The sequence below is a fragment of the Drosophila miranda genome, assembly GCF_003369915.1.
Source record: "Drosophila miranda strain MSH22 chromosome Y unlocalized genomic scaffold, D.miranda_PacBio2.1 Contig_Y3_pilon, whole genome shotgun sequence".
In the NCBI taxonomy this organism is placed as follows: domain Eukaryota; kingdom Metazoa; phylum Arthropoda; class Insecta; order Diptera; family Drosophilidae; genus Drosophila; species Drosophila miranda.
This window is the reverse complement of record NW_022881625.1, coordinates 9,764,546-9,783,290: the sequence shown is the minus strand read 5'-3', so window position 1 is coordinate 9,783,290 and position 18,745 is coordinate 9,764,546. Positions and strand designations below refer to the sequence as shown.

The 18,745-nt window shown below is 46.0% G+C and overlaps 2 protein-coding genes across 2 annotated transcripts; both read left to right on the top strand.

Moving 5' to 3' along the window:
- The first annotated feature begins 1,087 nt into the window (after window positions 1–1,087).
- Window positions 1,088–3,389, top strand: LOC117194856. Its single transcript, XM_033399323.1, has 8 exons — window positions 1,088–1,177; window positions 1,773–1,887; window positions 1,931–2,043; window positions 2,109–2,266; window positions 2,347–2,523; window positions 2,592–2,738; window positions 2,809–3,070; window positions 3,164–3,389. The coding sequence occupies exons 1-8, from the start codon at window positions 1,088–1,090 to the stop codon at window positions 3,167–3,169; spliced, it is 1,068 nt and encodes a 355-aa protein (XP_033255214.1). The 3' UTR covers window positions 3,170–3,389.
- Window positions 3,390–10,755: 7,366 nt separating this feature from the next.
- Window positions 10,756–11,855, top strand: LOC117194642. The gene is made up of 3 exons (XM_033399159.1): window positions 10,756–11,280; window positions 11,361–11,537; window positions 11,606–11,855. Exons 1-3 carry the CDS (start codon window positions 10,763–10,765, stop codon window positions 11,748–11,750), a joined length of 840 nt encoding a protein of 279 aa, XP_033255050.1. The 5' UTR covers window positions 10,756–10,762; the 3' UTR covers window positions 11,751–11,855.
- The last annotated feature ends 6,890 nt before the right edge of the window (window positions 11,856–18,745 follow it).

Below are 18,745 nucleotides of genomic sequence, written 5' to 3'. Positions count from 1 at the left end.
TGTCGTACTCTAAAAGCGTGAAATAGGATTAGGCCGACGGAAATGCATTCAAGCTGACTTAAATCCATTTCTAGTTGGGCAACGATACAAAGTACCAATTAATAATGTATAGTAAATCAGATTTGAGAGGAGTTAGGGAAGAGAGAGTTGCAGTGCACGCAGCTTATGGAAGAGATCCAAATTAAATTAAGACTGCCAAAAGTATTCCACAAATAGCCATGACCAGAATGAAGTTACTTTGGGCCAAAACGATGACGGGTCAATACTTTTTTCCAGGCTTGTGGATAGATCAGCGTCAGTGCGGCGCCTTAATGCAAGTCTGTGAACGAATTGTATTTGGTAAATTTTCTTTACAGGAATCCGAAAGGATCGAACAAGGTGAAAATGAGCAGTGTACGAATTAAACATTTTACCATTTAACCATTTGGTAATTTGGTAAACCATTTTTTTGTGAAGCTCAAGACTCAAGCCACGGAGTACCATTAATAATACGAAAATGTACAGTAATTAGTATCTGATCTACATCCATACAACATTGAAATGCAGCCCTGAATATCGCTCCGATTATAATCGGGAGACAGCTCTGCTTTTCACTTTGAATTCCGGTTTGAGCAGGCGACGACTTTCAGTGTGAAAATCCGAACAGTCATTCTTTCGAAAATTGTGCCAGAGAGCGGAGCTCATGTAAAGTGGAAAATTAAATATAAAAATTAAAATTCCTCTCAGAGTCGTAGTGAGAAGTGTCGAACAAAATATTCTAAAACTGTATTTAGCACGCGCGTGTTCTCAAGTAAGTTCACACATATTTAAAGTGAAAAATGTCGCATTTGCCGCACACACGAACACACGCACGCACACACAAACGCCGGTTTTGTGAACTCACTTGACGAAAAGAAAGAGCGAGAAGAAAAAAGTTGCCAAATCAAAATGGTCGAAGTCCGTTGAGCCCAAGGTCAGCACCAAGGAGGCGCAGTGCCAGTCATCGGACTGCGAGACTTCCCAGCAGGAGTCGGTCTCGCAAGTAAGCAGCCCGAAGGGCGCCCGTGTGGGGATCTTCAATGCCGAGGACTTCTTGTCGCGTGCTCAGATGAACGACAAAATCAACATCTTGCGCTCGCCCACCAAGCCGCCCAACGGGGTGCGCCAGCGCTCCGTCTACACCAACAACCCATCGCCGGTAAGTGAAATTCCAAGCAATAACGTGAAAGTTTCTTCAATTTTCAGACATTTTGTTTTACAACTGCCGCATCATCGCGCTAGCAGGGTATCAACAGCGAGTTAACAGCCGCCGCAGTCTTAACAGCTCGGCAACAGCAGCATTGCCACATCACTTCATTGCCCTCTCCTGTTATTTCAGACCTTCTTATTTTACGTCTCGCTCTTTTCCACCATTGCTCTCTTACTTTCCGACTTTAATATTCGAATTTTCCTTCTCTATTCCCCCCTCTTCTCTTCTCTTCTAATACTATTCAAAATAGTTTGGTTAATTTCTATGAAAATCAAATGCACATTGGGAAAAACGCACACACGTATGTAAATACATATATGTATGTATGTATGTATATGCATGCGTTAACAGAATGTCGACAGAATGTTAGCAACAGTTGCAAAGTCATTCGATTTCTGCGCTGCTGACACTTTCTCTCGTATCTGTCGTTTTCCTCCTGCCGGTATTCAATTATTTTCTGGCACTTTCACTTCCTCACCTCTTCATTTCTTTCCGGATCTAACTTCCGCTACTACCTCTCGCCCTCTCATCGCCCCTCCCTTAGCAAGCAAGCTTGCGTGTCGGCATGACTGGGGGGCAGCTGTCCCAACGCATGAGCAACATCTCGCTGTCCTCCGGCACGGACTCCGTGGGCCACATGGATCGCGGCAGCAGCTCCAGTCTCGCTAGCAGCGCCACCGTTGGCACCAACACCATCACCAGCGGCATTTCCAAGGAGTGCGCCAATTACCCCGTCGGCAGTCAGTCGGCCCGTCCATACGTCCAACTGCCGGGCATACACCTATGGCTTCGACAACGAGCAGAACTACTGCCTGGTAAGGGGCTCCTGCATATCTGTAAATCTAGCCGATTCTATGCTCAATCTCAGAATTCCCAACAGTTGCCGTCTCCAATGCCCCCTCCACCATACGCCTTGGCACGCGTGAGCAGCACACGCAACTTCGAGCTCGAGAACCACACACCGCCGGCATGTCCCGGCTCTGGACCCATTGCCATGACGAACGGCACCATCCAGTTGCGCCTCCGCTATGGCGTGCGGTGAGTGTGGACTCCCCCAGCCCCTTGGCTCTTCTTTAAGACCGACCCCTAATGTTAATACCTTTCTTTGCATGGGGCAGAATTGACATGACTCTGGACAAGGCGGTGCGCGTGCTCAATCAGCGCAGCATGGTGGCAGTTGCTCTATCACGCAACTGCAGCAACTCGGCTTTGATCCACCCCAATGGACGCATCTTGCAGAGCGGCGCTAAAGTCGAAATAGTCACCTACGACGGCATGAAGGGCAATAACTTTGTGTGAGTGGGAATGGCCCTTACCCCAACGTGGAATCTTTTGAATCCTTTGAATTATCTTCCCATTACAGTCGCTATGCCAAGATGTGGTACAAGGGTGTGAGCTTCACCAGCGAGGCGTGCGCTCTCATCTACCTGGTGGACACAGCCGGGACGCGCACCACAACCGACACTTTCACCGATCTGACCAAGGACTACACCCTGGCAGTGTTCTATGAGTGAGTCCCCCGGCCAATTGCATCGCTTCTTATTTGGCTAATTTCGATTTAATTCCCGAACTTCTCGCAGCGACTCGCGCCATGGTCCCTCTTATATGGCTGAAGCCCATGACGTGATTGCCAATTCAGCTTATACCTGTACCGATGATGGCACTGAGATCTATGACATAAACGGATTTCGCATCACCCAGGCAGTCGATGGCCTGGTGAAGGTCACTCGTGTGGACAACAAGTGCTTGATTCGCACCAGTCCCGGCAATGGATCGGCCACTTTGACCACACCTGGCATCCATTGCACTGCCTCTCTGGGCAAGACCTCGCATCTGTGTTCGGTGAGTGTCAAACCGATGCTCTCAACCTCCCCTCCCCCTCCCCTCGCCCGTCATCCTGCTCTGCTAACATCCGTTCTGTTCTGTCCTTTGTAGTCGTAATGAGAAGCGCATGCACTTCGATGGATCCTGTTTCATTGTACGCAACGCCAGACACTCCGCCGGCTTCAATGAGAACAACCTGCTCATTGTCTACTGAGCGGCGTTCGTAGTCCGGAGATAGAAGCGGCGCAGTGGTAGCCCATCCCACACGCACACACTCACACATGTCAACACATTTCACCTGGAACACATACATAGACACCTACAGCAGCACACTTGAGGGACCTTGACGTGGAGAGAGGGATTCAGTTAGGATCCCGGAATTTAGGAATATCAAAATCAATTTGGGAAATAAGTTAGAAAGCAAATATGTTCGTACAAAAACCAGCACCACACCACACCACACACACACACCTCAGCGAAGTAACTCAGCCCAGTCCTATCTGGGTTCCGATTGCTCGACATGGGCGCAACACAACCACACCACCAACCCCCAGGGAATACTAGTTGTCTTTCGTTTACCATTGCCTACATATATATCATGCCGTATATATGCGTGTATTACTAGCTGTTATTGCAAATCGGGTGCGCTTTCCTGCTTCCCCAAATCAGTTGGCCAAATCAGACCGATCTCAAGCTGAAGCGGAACCAATCAGAGCCGAATCGCATCGAACAGGGCCGTGCCAGCGTTTGGTGTTCAAAAAAAGAAACATCGTTTTTCTACTCGTTTCCATTTCGGCTTTTTCAGTTCTTCTAAATTGTTTCTTTTACGCAGTTCAGTTCTAAATTTTGTTTGATAGACTTTAAAAATGGCAAAACTCAAGAAAAAAAAGTTTAAAGAAATATCTCCCAAAAAAAAATTTACAAAATTATGCACAGTTGGTGCGTCTGATTAAGCAACGTGTATTCAACAATTATAGTAGATCAGAGGACTAGTTCTCTTGGGCGTTACGTTTAGGCAACGTAACGCCAGTGCCGATACATTATTTCTAAGGAACGAGTTCTTTCAATGCAATCCAATAACGTTCATCCACACCCGTAGTATACAGACACTCGAACACGTAACCCATAATCACACACACCGCACACTCTTTACAAGAGGCAAAAGAAAGTGAATTATTTGCAAGTGGCACAGCGCCAGCCACAGTTAAAACAGCCACAGGACACACATGAAAGATAGAACAGATCCTGTGAAAGGTAGAAAGTGAGAGTTTATTAAATTAACCCAATTGTAATTTGATTAAAAGACACTTGTCCTGTGAGGAGGACAATGAAAGAAACCCCCATACAAACACAAAACATAGCCTTAATATATACATAAATACGATGGGATGTCCAATTATAATACAAAGTTAAGCCCAGTGTGAAAAACCGGGATTAGGCTTACGTCAATCTCCAACACCTAAATTTTCTATCATGTAAAGAGAAATTCATGTGCCCCAAAATCAATACTATGGAAGTATAATACATTTAAAATGCAATCTGTTCATTCAATAAATTAATTTATTCCTCCAAAAGAATGGTGGAGCAATGGAGCTCGTTTCGTTTCCTACCCTCCATCCTTTGCTAATTTCTTGGTGGAAAGAAAATGTCGACTGCCTCCTGCCCCGTGCCTTTATTTTATCGTAGCGTGACAACCCTGGGCGGCCAGTGTGTACACTCTTTTGGCAAACAATATTGTTTGTCTTGCTGTTGACAGCGGTAAATTAGGCAAATGGAAGGAAAAGTACATTGATATTTAATTAGTAAAACGTCTTGAGCCTTGTCGTTACCTGTAAACAAATCCAAATGCACAGGGATATCGGATCGACTGTCATGCAGACTAAAGTTTCCAACAAACTTAACCTGGAGCTGGAGGTGGAGGTAGGCACGCGGCGCGGATGCTACAGCGCTGGCTGTGGCTGTTGATAAAGATTATTGGATAATGTCTTGGCGGAACTATCTGCCACGTCTGTCTCTGTCATAAGAAGAAAGTTGTTCCATGGTTAGAGATACACAAAGAGAGAGAAAGAGAGATGCATACGGAAAGTGTGTGAAAGCGTGGAGCAGTGAGAGCGGGTGCGGAAGCCACAGCGTGGATACAGAAGCAGCGGTAAGTACAAATGGCCCAACCAGGGAAGGATCAAAATATTGATGTCTGGAATGGCTTTATTCAAGTGTGAGAGCCTAACTGGGACTCGTGCGAGCAAAGGACCGACCACCCCACATATGTATCTGTGGCATATTCAATGCTCACGCTTGTGTGACTGCGCCCCTGCGAGTCCTTGTCTGCATCCATTTGCCGCTCGCACCCGTGTGCCCAACATCAAAAGCTTTTCACACTTAATTGGGCGCAAAATTAAATCAGAATTGATTAGAACGCTTGAATGACAACAGCCGTGGCCGTGTTGCTGATGTCAATGGCATCAGAGAGAGCCGCATCCTGCCAGCATCCAAGCCCCCAAGCCTCCCAGCTCCCAGCTCCCGATCCACCTCCTGCCAGCAATTCCGCTGGCAATACCGATTTTCCCCAGCTGACGCACGGCACGGCAAGGCACGGCACGTCGGTGACTTCGGCCACGTTCCTGCCGCTTCTCGGGGCTCCTGCACTTCCGAAGCCGGGCACTCCCGAGACAGAGCGCACTAATTGCTGCTGGGAACTTCCCTGGGGAGGCTCCCCCGCAACCCTGTTTTTCATCGGAAAGTTTATGAAATTCAATTTCCCCCAAAAATGGGGAATGGAATGGAAAAAGGCCGGGCATCAATTTTCCTGCATTATCGTTTAATGAGCCGACAATTATGCGAGGCCCCTCTGCTTCGGCACCATGCACGTCTATAGATATTCAATTAACTTGAATTCACAGCCATAACTCTCCGAACGAGTTCATTGCACATGCATTTGGCCAGGGCATAGGGTAAGTCAATTCGATTTCCGGCTATTAAGACATGGCTGAATTTCAGACGTGGAATGCAACGCCATGGAGTGCCGAGTCCAGGCAGGATAATTACATTTTAACCGGGTGATTCGAGTGGAGAGGAGAGTCGACAGCAACGTCAACGGTAATGGATAAATGCACATCTTCCGCCGCCCTGGGGGTCCTGGGAGCCGTCCTGGGGCACGGCACATTTAATGGGAAATGAATGACAATGTTGGAGGTAGAAAATTATGAAAACGTTCCCAGGGGTAAGTTGTACGAAAACCAGCACGAAGTGCCCTCCATAATCTTCCACTTAAAGTTGATAAAAAATGTAAACGACTTTCATTTCGCCCGGGAGCGATACCTCTGACGAGGACTTCAAAGGACAGCTGGAAGACCCAGGACAAACTCGAGGCGAAAGTGAGTAGCTCATTGAATTGGATGGATTGTCATCCCAGTCGGTGACAGCAATCAAATCAATCACACCAGCCTCCACCTGAGTAGAGCAGGCAGGTCAAAGTGCGGCAGCCTTGGAGGATAAAGAATGGACCCCTTTTCTGACATTTGGTGATGTTTTGCGATGCAGCAAGAGGGAATTCCTACACCGATTGGGGCAAAACTTGGGCTAGGTACAGCTGGCAAGGCCGATAGCTTGATCCGATTCATAAATAATATACAGCTAAGAGTACTATATGTTTGGATTCATTGGGAATCCGTGCGTGGTGATGTCTAATGCAATTTGCGTAATTGAATCCTACACGAAAGCAATTAAATTTCCTGTGGTTGGACCACTCTCCGGCAATGAGATTCGTTGGAGTAATTGCAATCGAGATTCCCAACTAATCTTCAGGTAAAACAATCCATAATGGAGCAGAAGTTTTGTTCGCACTCGGCATTTATCAAGTTTGATGTTTAAATTTGCTTTCGCCCCAACAAAAACAACTACAGAATACAGAATAACAAAAGTGTCAACACGATTTTAATTGAGTTTAATTAAGCCGCAAAGTAAAGCCTCTCAGCACTCTTGTCTGTGGACCGACCAACAGAAATTTAAAATATTTGCGCTAATCCACTTGCCAACGGCCTAACAGAAATGAACAGCTGGTGCCAGTCCAGGCCTCTTCAATGGGCCAACTTTCGGATAAAAGAGGTACGTGCCAAAGGCTTCAAATACTCGTATTTGCTGGGGCCAAAGTACGTACAATAAACTCGAAGCAATCCGAAGAGCAAAGTTGCGATCTGGAAATTTATGGATGGCGAAGGCCAAAATGTTTTGCTGCCCAAAACCCAGGCTGAACCCATTTGTTGGCCCAGCTCTGAAAATGTCACATGCTCCTCACACCCACAGCTACACCCACACCCTGTGTGGTCTGGGTCTTGCCGTCTGGGTCCGTCTCGGCCGGATTTGTCTGCGCCAAAGTTCACTGACACTTTCATGAGTTTTCTTGGGTCGACGAAAATAGTTTTTCCACATTCCCCTTGGAGCATAGATAGAATATTTCAGAGCAGTGCTCGCTGCCAAAAGCTTACTGTTACACATTCGTACTGCGAAACGAAATCCAGTTAATTAAAATGTGGCAAGCAAATAATCAACAAGCAATTCAAACTAGAAAAAGACCACAATTCTGCTTCCTCTCTGCCTTTGCCTGCCGTAAATGGCCGTCCAATTGGTAATGGCTCGACAAAAATCCCACATTCATATTTACGAACCATAAATATGGACCCGTACTACCAAAAAAAGGAAAGGAAAAAAATAAAAGGAGGTTAACCAATTTGTTCGCTTGCGGCTGCTGTAAGTGACAACAAAAGAGGTGGTGGAGCCGGTCAAGGCATTGTAGCTTTTTACAAATGAGTTTCCGTATTTTATTCGGATTCCATGCATATTGCATTTTCTATAAATACAGTATTTGCCAACTGTTCTTTTTTATTTTCACTCTCAAACTGAGTCAATGCAGTGCGTGGGCGGAGGTGCAGATGCAGCTGCAACAGCAACAGCAACAGCATCGGGGTGGCAGCATCAGCACCGAAAACAAATTTCAAATATGTCACAAGCAAAATGAGATAGAATTTTTAGGCGAATATTCGCTGTGCCATGCTGCGTGGGCAGCGATGGCCAAGTGCAGGGGAAGTCAATGCGCTCTAGCCGAAAAAGTGAAAGCCAGCATCAATCATGTGAGCAGGCGAGGGATATAGTTGTCAATCGATTCGCAAGAAGTTCAGGGTTGCCTACTGAACTGAACCGTTCGACAATAGTTCTCTACGATCCAGACTACAAGGGGGCAAAACAATAACACTCCCCCACACACCAGACGTGCGATGTCTCAGCTAATTTTCATTGCCACAAGCGCGGACGGGCGTCCTTCAGGGCCTGCCAAATTCTAAAGTTTGGCTAATTTGTCAACAGCCCCCCAGCATTATCCGCACAAATCCGACAATTTGGGTAGAACCAAACATCTAACAAAAGCTGTACACATTCGCTACTTACACTATATGGAGCGTACGGATTGAATTACTGGAACCATGTGTCCGCTATAGAGAGCTTAGCTTGTACATACATAAATGGGCACCTAGCACTATTATATTTTGCATGCAATACCAGGACACAAGTGTGTACCCTCACGTAAAGATGATGCCAGAAATTCCAACTGACGAAGCAGATATGCGATACACTGCATCAGCAGTAACCCACCAAGATGAGGCTCCTCCGTGCTTAGCCGCCTCTTTTGGCACTGACACTTGGCATTTCGCAACCTTCTCGAGCCAAGGCGAGCACTTCAGAAAATTGAAACTTTCAGTTTTATGCCACCATCGAGCACAAAGCACAGTACTTTTACATGGCCAAGTGCAACTCTTTTGGCTGACTTTTCAATTTTCTAATATGCTTTAAAGCTTCTGCTTGATGCTGTTGGGAGCGGCGCCTATTGCTTAATTCGATTTTGCTTGACTTTGATGCTGGCAAGCTTCATTTGTCCGACTCTAAAAGCGTGAAATAGGATTAGGCCGACGGAAATGCATTCAAGCTGACTTAAATCCATTTCTAGTTGGGCAACGATACAAAGTACCAATTAATAATGTATAGTAAATCAGATTTGAGAGGAGTTAGGGAAGAGAGAGTTGCAGTGCACGCAGCTTATGGAAGAGATCCAAATTAAATTAAGACTGCCAGAAGTATTCCACAAATAGCCATGACCAGAATGAAGTTACTTTGGGCCAAATCGATGACGGGTCAATACTTTTTTCCAGTCTTGTGGATAGATCAGCGTCAGTGCGGCGCCTTAATGCAAGTCTGTGAACGAAAGGAATCAGAAAGGATCGAACAAGGTGAAAATGAGCAGTGTACGAATTAAACATTTTACCATTTAACCATTTGGTAATTTGGTAAACCATTTTTTTGTGAAGCTCAAGACTCAAGCCACGGAGTACCATTAATAATACGAAAATGTACAGTAATTAGTATCTGATCTACATCCATACAACATTGAAATGCAGCCCTGAATATCGCTCCGATTATAATCGGGAGACAGCTCTGCTTTTCACTTTGAATTCCGGTTTGAGCAGGCGACGACTTTCAGTGTGAAAATCCGAACAGTCATCCTTTCGAAAATTGTGCCAGCGAGCGGAGCTCATGTAAAGTGGAAAATTAAATATAAAAATTAAAATTCCTCTCAGAGTCGTAGTGAGAAGTGTCGAACAAAGTATTTCTAAAACTGTATTTAGCACGCGCGTGTTCTCAAGTAAGTTCACACATATTTAAAGTGAAAAATTTCGCATTTGCCGCACACACGAACACACGCACGCACACACAAACGCCGGTTTTGTGAACTCACTTGACGAAAAGAAAGAGCGAGAAGAAAAAAGTTGACAAATCAAAATGGTCAACGAGCCGAAGTCCGTTGAGCCCAAGGTCAGCACCAAGGAGGCGCAGTGCCAGTCATCGGACTGCGAGACTTCCCAGCAGGAGCCGGTCTCGCAAGTAAGCGCCCGTGTGGGGATCTCCAATGCCGAGGACTTCTTGTCGCGTGCTCAGATGAACGACAAAATCAACATCTTGCGCTCGCCCACCAAGCCGCCCAACGGGGTGCGCCAGCGCTCCGTCTACACCAACAACCCATCGCCGGTAAGTGAAATTCCAAGCAATAACGTGAAAGTTTCTTCAATTTTCAGACATTTTGTTTTACAAAACTGCCGCATCATCGCGCTAGCAGGGTATCAACAGCGAGTTAACAGCCGCCGCGGTCTTAACAGCTCGGCAACAGCAGCATTGCCACATCACCTCATTGCCCTCTCCTGTTATTTCAGACCTTATTTTCCGTCTCGCTCTTTTCCACCATTGCTCTCTTACTTTCCGACTTTAATATTCGAATTTTCCTTCTCTATTCCCCCCCTCTTCTCTTCTCTTCTAATACTATTCAAAATAGTTTGGTTAATTTCTATGAAAATCAAATGCAAATTGGGAAAAACGCACACACGTATGTAAATACATATATGTATGTATGTATATGCATGCGTTAACAGAATGTCGACAGAATGTTAGCAACAGTTGCAAAGTCATTCGATTTCTACGCTGCTGACACTTTCTCTCGTATCTGTCGTTTTCTCTCCTGCCGGTATTCAATTATTTTCTGGCACTTTCACTTCCTCACCTCTTCATTTCCTTCCGGATCTAACTTCCGCTACTACCTCTCGCCTTCTCATCCCCCCTCCCTTAGCAAGCAAGCTTGCGTGTCGGCATGACTGGGGGCAGCTGTCCCAACGCATGAGCAACATCTCGCTGTCCTCCGGCACGGACTCCGTGGGCCACATGGATCGCGGCAGCAGCTCCAGTCTCGCTAGCAGCGCCACCGTTGGCACCAACACCATCACCAGCGGCATTTCCAAGGAGTGCGCCAATTACCCCGTCGGCAGTCAGTCGGCCCGTCCATACGTCCAGCTGCCGGGCATACACATTTCCAACCCTCCCCAGTACGGGCCAGGGAATATGCAGGAAATAGACGCTGGCAAAATGGCGCACAACGGCAAGGCACTCACAGGGCGCTACAATGCCACGCCCACCTATGGCTTTGACAACGAGCAGAACTACTGCCTGGTAAGGGGCTCTTGCATATCTGTAAATCTAGCCGATTCTCCAATGCCCCCTCCACCATACGCCTTGGCACGCGTGAGCAGCACACGCAACTTCGAGCTCGAGAACCACACACCGCCGGCATGTCCCGGCTCTGGACCCATTGCCATGACGAACGGCACCATCCAGTTGCGCTTCCGCGATGGCGTGCGGTGAGTGAGGACGCCCCCAGCCTCTTGGCTCTTCTTTAAGACCGACCCCTAATGTTAATACCTTTCTTTGCATGGGGCAGCATTGACATGACTCTGGACAAGGCGGTGCGCGTGCTCAATCAGCGCAGCATGGTGGCAGTTGCTCTATCACGCAACTGCAGCAACTCGGCTTTGATCCACCCCAATGGACGCATCTTGCAGAGCGGCACTAAGGTCGAAATAGTCACCTACGACGGCATGAAGGGCAATAACTTTGTGTGAGTGGGAATGGCCCTTACCCCAACGTGGCATCTTTTGAATCCTTTGAATTATCTTCCCATTACAGTCTCTATGCCAAGATGTGGTACAAGGGTGTGAGCTTCACCAGCGAGGCGTGCGCTCTCATCTACTTCGATGGATCCTGTTTCATTGTACGCAACGCCGGACACTCCGCCGGCTTCAATGAGAACAACCTGCTCATTGTCTACTGAGCGGCGTTCGTAGTCCGGAGATAGAAGCGGCGCAGTGGTAGCCCATCCCACACGCACACACTCACACATGTCAACACATTTCACCTGGAACACATACATAGACACCTACAGCAGCACACATGAGGGACCTTGACGTGGAGAGAGGGATTCAGTTAGGATCCCGGAATTTAGGAATATCAAAATCAGTTTGGGAAATAAGTTAGAAAGCAAATATGTTCGTACAAAAACCAGCACCACACCACACCACACACACACACCTCAGCGAAGGAACTCAGCCCAGTCCTATCTGGGTTCCGATTGCTCGACATGGGCGCAACACAACCACACCACCAACCCCCAGGGAATACTAGTTGTCTTTCGTTTACCATTGCCTACATATATATCATGCCGTATATATGCGTGTATTACTAGTTGTTATTGCAAATCGGGAGCGCTTTCCTGCGTTCCCAAATCAGTTGGCCAAATCAGACCGATCTCAAGCTGAAGCGGAACCAATCAGAGCCGAATCGCATCGAACAGGGTCGTGCCAGCGTTTGGTGTTCAAAAAAAGAAACATCGTTTTTCTACTCGTTTCCATTTCGGCTTTTTCAGTTCTTCTAAATTGTTTCTTTTACGCAGTTCAGTTCTAAATTTTGTTTGATAGACTTTAAAAATGGCAAAACTCAAGAAAAACGAGGGGGAACGTTGTGAGTTGCTGCGGACACCGCAACTCTACGGGTATACCCGATACTAAGTCAGTATGGCTCTCCTCCGGCAGACGCCGCTAATATTAAACGACACGACAAAGAGTGCGTGCGAGAGAGACAGAAAACCAGTCTGAGCGTGACGTCGGTCGCTGCGTAGCCACTGCAAATTGATTTGTTCCTATTGGCTATAAAAATGATCTGATCTGATCCAGATTCAGCAATCTGATAGATATGGTCATTATCTATGATTCTGCGTTTTTAGTTTTCTCGAATGTGCAATATTGTGGATGCAACAGATTTTCGTTCTTTGGGTGGGCGGAAGGGGGTGGGGCAAAATTCTGAGATATACGTTTTATAGTGAGATCCAACAGGAGTGCGGATACCAAATTTGGTTAATCTAGCCTTAATAGTCTCTGAGATTTGTGAATATCCCCAGATTTTCGTCCTTTGCGGGGGCGGAAGGGGGTGTGGCGAAATTTTGAAACAGACTCGTCTCGGTCCGATATATTTGGAGTGTGGATACCAAATTTGGTTGCTCTAGCTTTTGTAGTCTCTGAGATCTAGGCGCTAATGTTTTACTCTAAGCAAAGTTAGAGAGAGACAGGGCGAGAAAAAATGAAATTGTTTTCTTGATGCTGGCTATAATAATAATACGATCCAATTCAGATTCCGCAGTCTTAAAGATATGATCATTCTCTACCATTCTGCGTTTTTGGTTTTCTCATATCTTTAAAATTGTGGATGCCACAGATTTTCGTCCTTTGTGGGGGCGGAAGTGGGCGGGGCGAAGTTTCGAAATATTTTTGTAGCAGTGACATATCACAGAAGTCTGGATCCAAAACATCGTTGCTCTAGCTCTTATAGTCTTTGAGCACGAGGCGCTAATAGGGACGGACAGACGGACAGACGGACGGACGGACGGACAGACGGACGGCTCAATCGACTCGGCTATTGATGCTGATCAAGAATATATATACTTTATGGGGTCAGAAACGATTCCTTCTGGACGTTACACACATCCATTTTCACCACAAATCTAAAATACCCCAATACTCATTTTGAGTATCGGGTATAAAAAGTTTAAAGAAATATCTCCCAAAAAAAAATTTACAAAATTATGCACAGTTGGTGCGTCTGATTAAGCAACGTGTATTCAACAATTATAGTAGATCAGAGGACTAGTTCTCTTGGGCGTTACGTTTAGGCAACGTAACGCCAGTGCCGATACATTATTTCTAAGCTACCAGTTCTTTCAATGCAATCCAATAATGTTCATCCACACCCGTAGCATACAGACACTCGAACACGTAACCCATAATCACACACACCGCACACTCTTTACAAGAGGCAAAAGAAAGTGAATTATTTGCAAGTGGCACAGCGCCAGCCACAGTTAAAACAGCCACAGGACACACATGAAAGATAGAACAGATCCTGTGAAAGGTAGAAAGTGAGAGTTTATTAAATTAACCCCAATTGTAATTTGATTAAAAGACACTTGTCCTGTGAGGAGGACAATGAAAGAAACCCCCATACAAACACAAAACATAGGCTTAATATATACATAAATACGATGGGATGTCCAATTATAATACAAAGTTAAGCCCAGTGTGAAAAACCGGGATTAGCCTTACGTCAATCTCCAACACCTAAATTTTCTATCGTAAAGAGAAATTCATGTGCCCCAAAATCAATACTATGGAAGTATAATAAATTTAAAATGCAATCTGTTCATTCAATAAATTAATTTATTCCTCCAAAAGAATGGTGGAGCAATGGAGCTCGTTTCGTTTCCTACCCTCCCCTCCATCCTTTGCTAATTTCTTGGTGGAAAGAAAATGTCGACTGCCTCCTGCCCCGTGCCTTTATGTGTTCGAGTATTTATGTACCTTCTGTCATACATGGCCGGGGGTATCGTAAATTTACAACAAAATTGTTTTATGGCCCCACTCCATGGGCCCTCCTGGCCCCCCTAAGGCGGAGCTTGGCGTTTACGCCGTCACCTGAAGTGCCATCAGGAGTTGGACAATTTCAGGCCCTAGACGACAGTTTGGTTCGGTTTCCCATCTTTAAGAGCACTTGGAATTTAATCATTTAAATTTCTGTGAGGATCTCCAAGAAAATAAATTTGAATATCTACCGCTATAGAGTTTATATTTAAATCCGATTTAATGTAAAAGCGGATTACGCTCTTCCATTTTGAAGGGACTTCGGATAAGCCCTATCTTCGGAGACATCGGGATATGGAAGACCTTTTTGATCTCCAAAAACCAAGCTTCGCGGGGATACAAATATTTCGTTGAATTTTTAATCGCACATTTACGACACAGCTGTTTTTATTTTATCGTAGCGTGACAGCCCTGGGCGGCCAGTGTGTACACTCTTTTGGACTACAATATTGTTTGTCTTGCTGTTGACAGCGGTAAATTAGGCAAATGGAAGGAAAAGTACATTGATATTTAATTAGTAAAATGTCTTGAGCCTTGTCGTTACCTGCAAACAAATCCAAATGCACAGGGATATCGGATCGACTGTCATGCAGACTAAAGTTTCCAACAAACTTAACCTGGAGCTGGAGGTGAAAGTAGGCATGCGGTGCGGATGCTACAGCGCTGGCTGTGGCTGTTGATAAAGATTATTGGATAATGTCTTGGCGGAACTATCTGCCACGTCTGTCTCTGTCATAAGAAGAAAGTTGTTCCATGGTTAGAGTTACACAAAGAGAGAGAAAGAAATATGCATACGGAAAGTGTGTGAAAGCGTGGAGCAGTGAGAGCGGGTGCGGAAGCCACAGCGTGGATAAAGAAGCAGCGGTAAGTACAAATAGCCCAACCAGGGAAGGATCAAAATATTGATGTCTGGAATGTCTTTATTCAAGTGTGAGAGCCTAACTGGGACTCGTGCGAGCAAAGGACCGACCCCACATATGTATCTGTGGCATATTCAATGCTCACGCTTGTGTGACTGCGCCCCTGCGAGTCCTTGTCTGCATCCATTTGCCGCTCGCACCCGTGTGCCCAACATCAAAAGCTTTTCACACTTAATTGGGCGTAAAATTAAATCAGAATTGATTAGAACACTTGAATGACAATAGCCGTGGCCGTGTTGCTGATGTCAATGGCATCAGAGAGAGCCGCATCCTGCCAGCATCCAAGCCCCCAAGCCTCCCAGCTCCCACTCCACCTCCTGCCAGCAATTCCGCTGGCATTCTAAGCATAAACAAACTTTTTGGTTTCGATTTTCCCCAGCTGACGCACGGCACGGCAAGGCACGGCACGTCGGTGACTTCGGCCACGTTCCTGCCGCTTCTCGGGGCTCCTGCCACTTCCGAAGCCGGGCACTCCCGAGACAGAGCGCACTAATTGCTGCTGGGAACTTCCCTGGGGAGGCTCCCCCGCAACCCTGTTTTTCATCGGATAGTTTATGAAATTCAATTTCCCCCAAAAATGGGGAATGAAATGGAAAAAGGCCGGGCATCAATTTTCCTGCATTATCGTTTAATGAGCCGACAATTATGCGAGGCCCCTCTGCTTCGGCACCATGCACGTCTATAGATATTCAATTAACTTGAATTCACAGCCATAACTCTCCGAACGAGTTCATTCCACATGCATTTGGCCAGGGCATAGGGCAAGTCAACTCGATTTCCGGCTATTAAGACATGGCTGAATTTCAGACGTGGAATGCAACGCCATGGAGTGCCGAGTCCAGGCCGGATAATTACATTTTAACCGGGTAATTCGAGCGGAGAGGAGAGTCGACAGCAACGTCAACGGTAATGGATAAATGCACATCTTCCGCCGCCCTGGGCGTCCTGGGAGCCGTCCTGGGGCACGGCACATTTAATGGAAAATGAATGGCAATGTTGGCGGTAGAAAATTATGAAAACGTTCCCAGGGGTAAGTTGTACGAAAACCAGCACGAAGTGCCCTCCATAATCTTCCCCTTAAAGTTGATAAAAAATGTAAACGGCTTTCATTTCGCCCGGGAGCGATACCTCTGACGAGGACTTCAAAGGACAGCTGGAAGACCCAGGACAAACTCGAGGCGAAAGTGAGTAGCTCATTGAATTGGATGGATTGTCATCCCAGTCGGTGACAGCAATCAAATGAATCACACCAGCCTCCACCTGAGTAGAGCAGGCTGGTCAAAGTGCGGCAGCCTTGGAGGATAAAGAATGGACCCCTTTTCTGACATTTGGTGATGTTTTGCGATGCAGCAAGAGGGAATTCCTACACCGATTGGGGCAGAACTTGGGCTAGGTACAGCTGGCAAGGCCGATAGCTTGATCCGATTCATAAATAATATACAGCTAAGAGTACTATATGTTTGGATTCATTGGGAATCCGTGCGTGGGGATGTCTAATACAATTTGCGTAATTGAAACCCACTCGAAATCAACTAAATTTCCTGTGGTTGGACCACTCTCCGGCAATGAGATTCGTTGGAGTAATTGCAATCGAGATTCCCAACTAATCTTCAGGTAAAACAATCCATAATGAAGCAGAAGTTTTGTTCGCACTTGGCATTTATCAAGTTTGAAGTTTTAATTTGCTTTCGCCCCAACAAAAACAACTACAGAATACAGAATAACAAAAGTGTCAACACGATTATAATTGAGTTTAATTAAGCCGCAAAGTAAAGCCTCTCAGCACTCTTGTCTGTGGACCGACCAACAGAAATTTAAAATATTTGCGCTAATCCACTTGCCAACGGCCTAACAGAAATGAACAGCTGGTGCCAGTCCAGGCCTCTTCAATGGGCCAACTTTCGGATAAAAGAGGTACGTGCCAAAGGCTTCAAATACTCGTATTTGCTGGGGCCAAAGTACGTACAATAAACTCGAAGCAATCCGAAGAGCAAAGTTGCGATCTGGAAATTTATGGATGGCGAAGGCCAAAATGTTTTGCTGCCCAAAACCCAGGCTGAACCCATTTGTTGGCCCAGCTCTGAAAATGTCACATGCTCCTCACACCCACAGCTACACCCACACCCTGTGTGCTCTGGGTCTTGGCCGTCTGGGTCCGTCTCGGCCGGATTTGTCTGCGCCAAAGTTCACTGACACTCTCATGAGTTTTCTTCGATACTAAGTCAGTATGGAGGAGGGTGTGGCGAAATTTGGACACGAAACGGTCAAGGTCCGATATCACAGGAGTGTGGATACCAAATTTGGTTGCTCTGGCTCTTATAGGTTATGAGATCCTTGAACTCATATTTTGCAATTGACAAAACCGACCATGAAACCTGTGTGTTAGAGAGAGACAGAGCGAGAAAGAATGAAATTGTTTTCTTGATTCTGGCTATAATCATTATTCGATCTGGTTCAGATTTTTCACTGTAGAAGATATGGTCATCCTCACCGATTCTGCGTTTTTGGTTTTATCGTATCTTTAAAAATGTGGATGCCACAGATTTTCGTTCTTTGTGGGGGCGGAAGTGGGCGGGGCGAAGTTTTGAAATATTTTTGTAGCAGTGACATATCACAGAAGTCTGGATCCAAAACATCGTTGCTCTAGCTCTTATAGTCTTTGAGCACTAGGCGCTGAAGGGGACGGACGGACGGACGGACGAACGGACGGACGGACGGACGGACGGACGGACGGACGGACGGACGGACGGACAGACGGACAGACAGACAGGGCTCAATCGACTCGGCTATTGATGCTGATCATGAATATATATACTTTATGGGGACGGAAACGATTCCTTCTGGACGTTACACACATCCACTTTTACCACAAATCTAATATACCCCAATACTCATTTTGAGTATCGGGTATAAAAAGACCACAATTCTGCTTCCTCTCTGCCTTTGCCTGCCGTAAATGGCCGTCCAATTGGTAATGGCTCGACAAAAATCCCACATTCATATTTACGAACCATAAATATGGACCCGTACTACCAAAAAAAGGAAAGGAAAAAAATAAAAGGAGGTTAACCAATTTGTTCGCTTGCGGCTGCTGTAAGTGACAACAAAAGAGGTGGTGGAGCCGGTCAAGGCATTGTAGCTTTTTACAAAAGAGTTTCCGTATTTCATTCGGATTCCATGCATATTGCATTTTCTATAAATACAGTATTTGCCAACTGTTCTTTTTTTATTTTCACTCTCAAACTGAGTCAATGCAGTGCGTGGGCGGAGGTGCAGATGCAGCTGCAACAGCAACAGCAACAGCATCGGGGTGGCAGCATCAGCACCGAAAATAAATTTCAAATATGTCACAAGCAAAATGAGATAGAATTTTTAGGCGAATATTCGCTGTGCCATGCTGCGTGGGCAGCGATGGCCAAATGCAGGGGAAGTCAATGCGC

Bases quoted from the DNA above. Each gene is read 5' to 3' on its own strand.
- LOC117194856 (XM_033399323.1), top strand. From the start codon at position 1,088: ATGAACGACAAAATCAACATCTTGCGCTCGCCCACCAAGCCGCCCAAC. The intron at 1,178-1,772 runs GTAAGTGAAATT...CCCCTCCCTTAG, and splicing joins ACACCAACAACCCATCGCCG to CAAGCAAGCTTGCGTGTCGG. The intron at 1,888-1,930 runs GTCTCGCTAGCA...CACCATCACCAG, and splicing joins GGATCGCGGCAGCAGCTCCA to CGGCATTTCCAAGGAGTGCG.
- LOC117194642 (XM_033399159.1), top strand. From the start codon at position 10,763: ATGAGCAACATCTCGCTGTCCTCCGGCACGGACTCCGTGGGCCACATG. The intron at 11,281-11,360 runs GTGAGTGAGGAC...TGCATGGGGCAG, and splicing joins CGCTTCCGCGATGGCGTGCG to CATTGACATGACTCTGGACA. The intron at 11,538-11,605 runs GTGAGTGGGAAT...TTCCCATTACAG, and splicing joins ATGAAGGGCAATAACTTTGT to TCTCTATGCCAAGATGTGGT.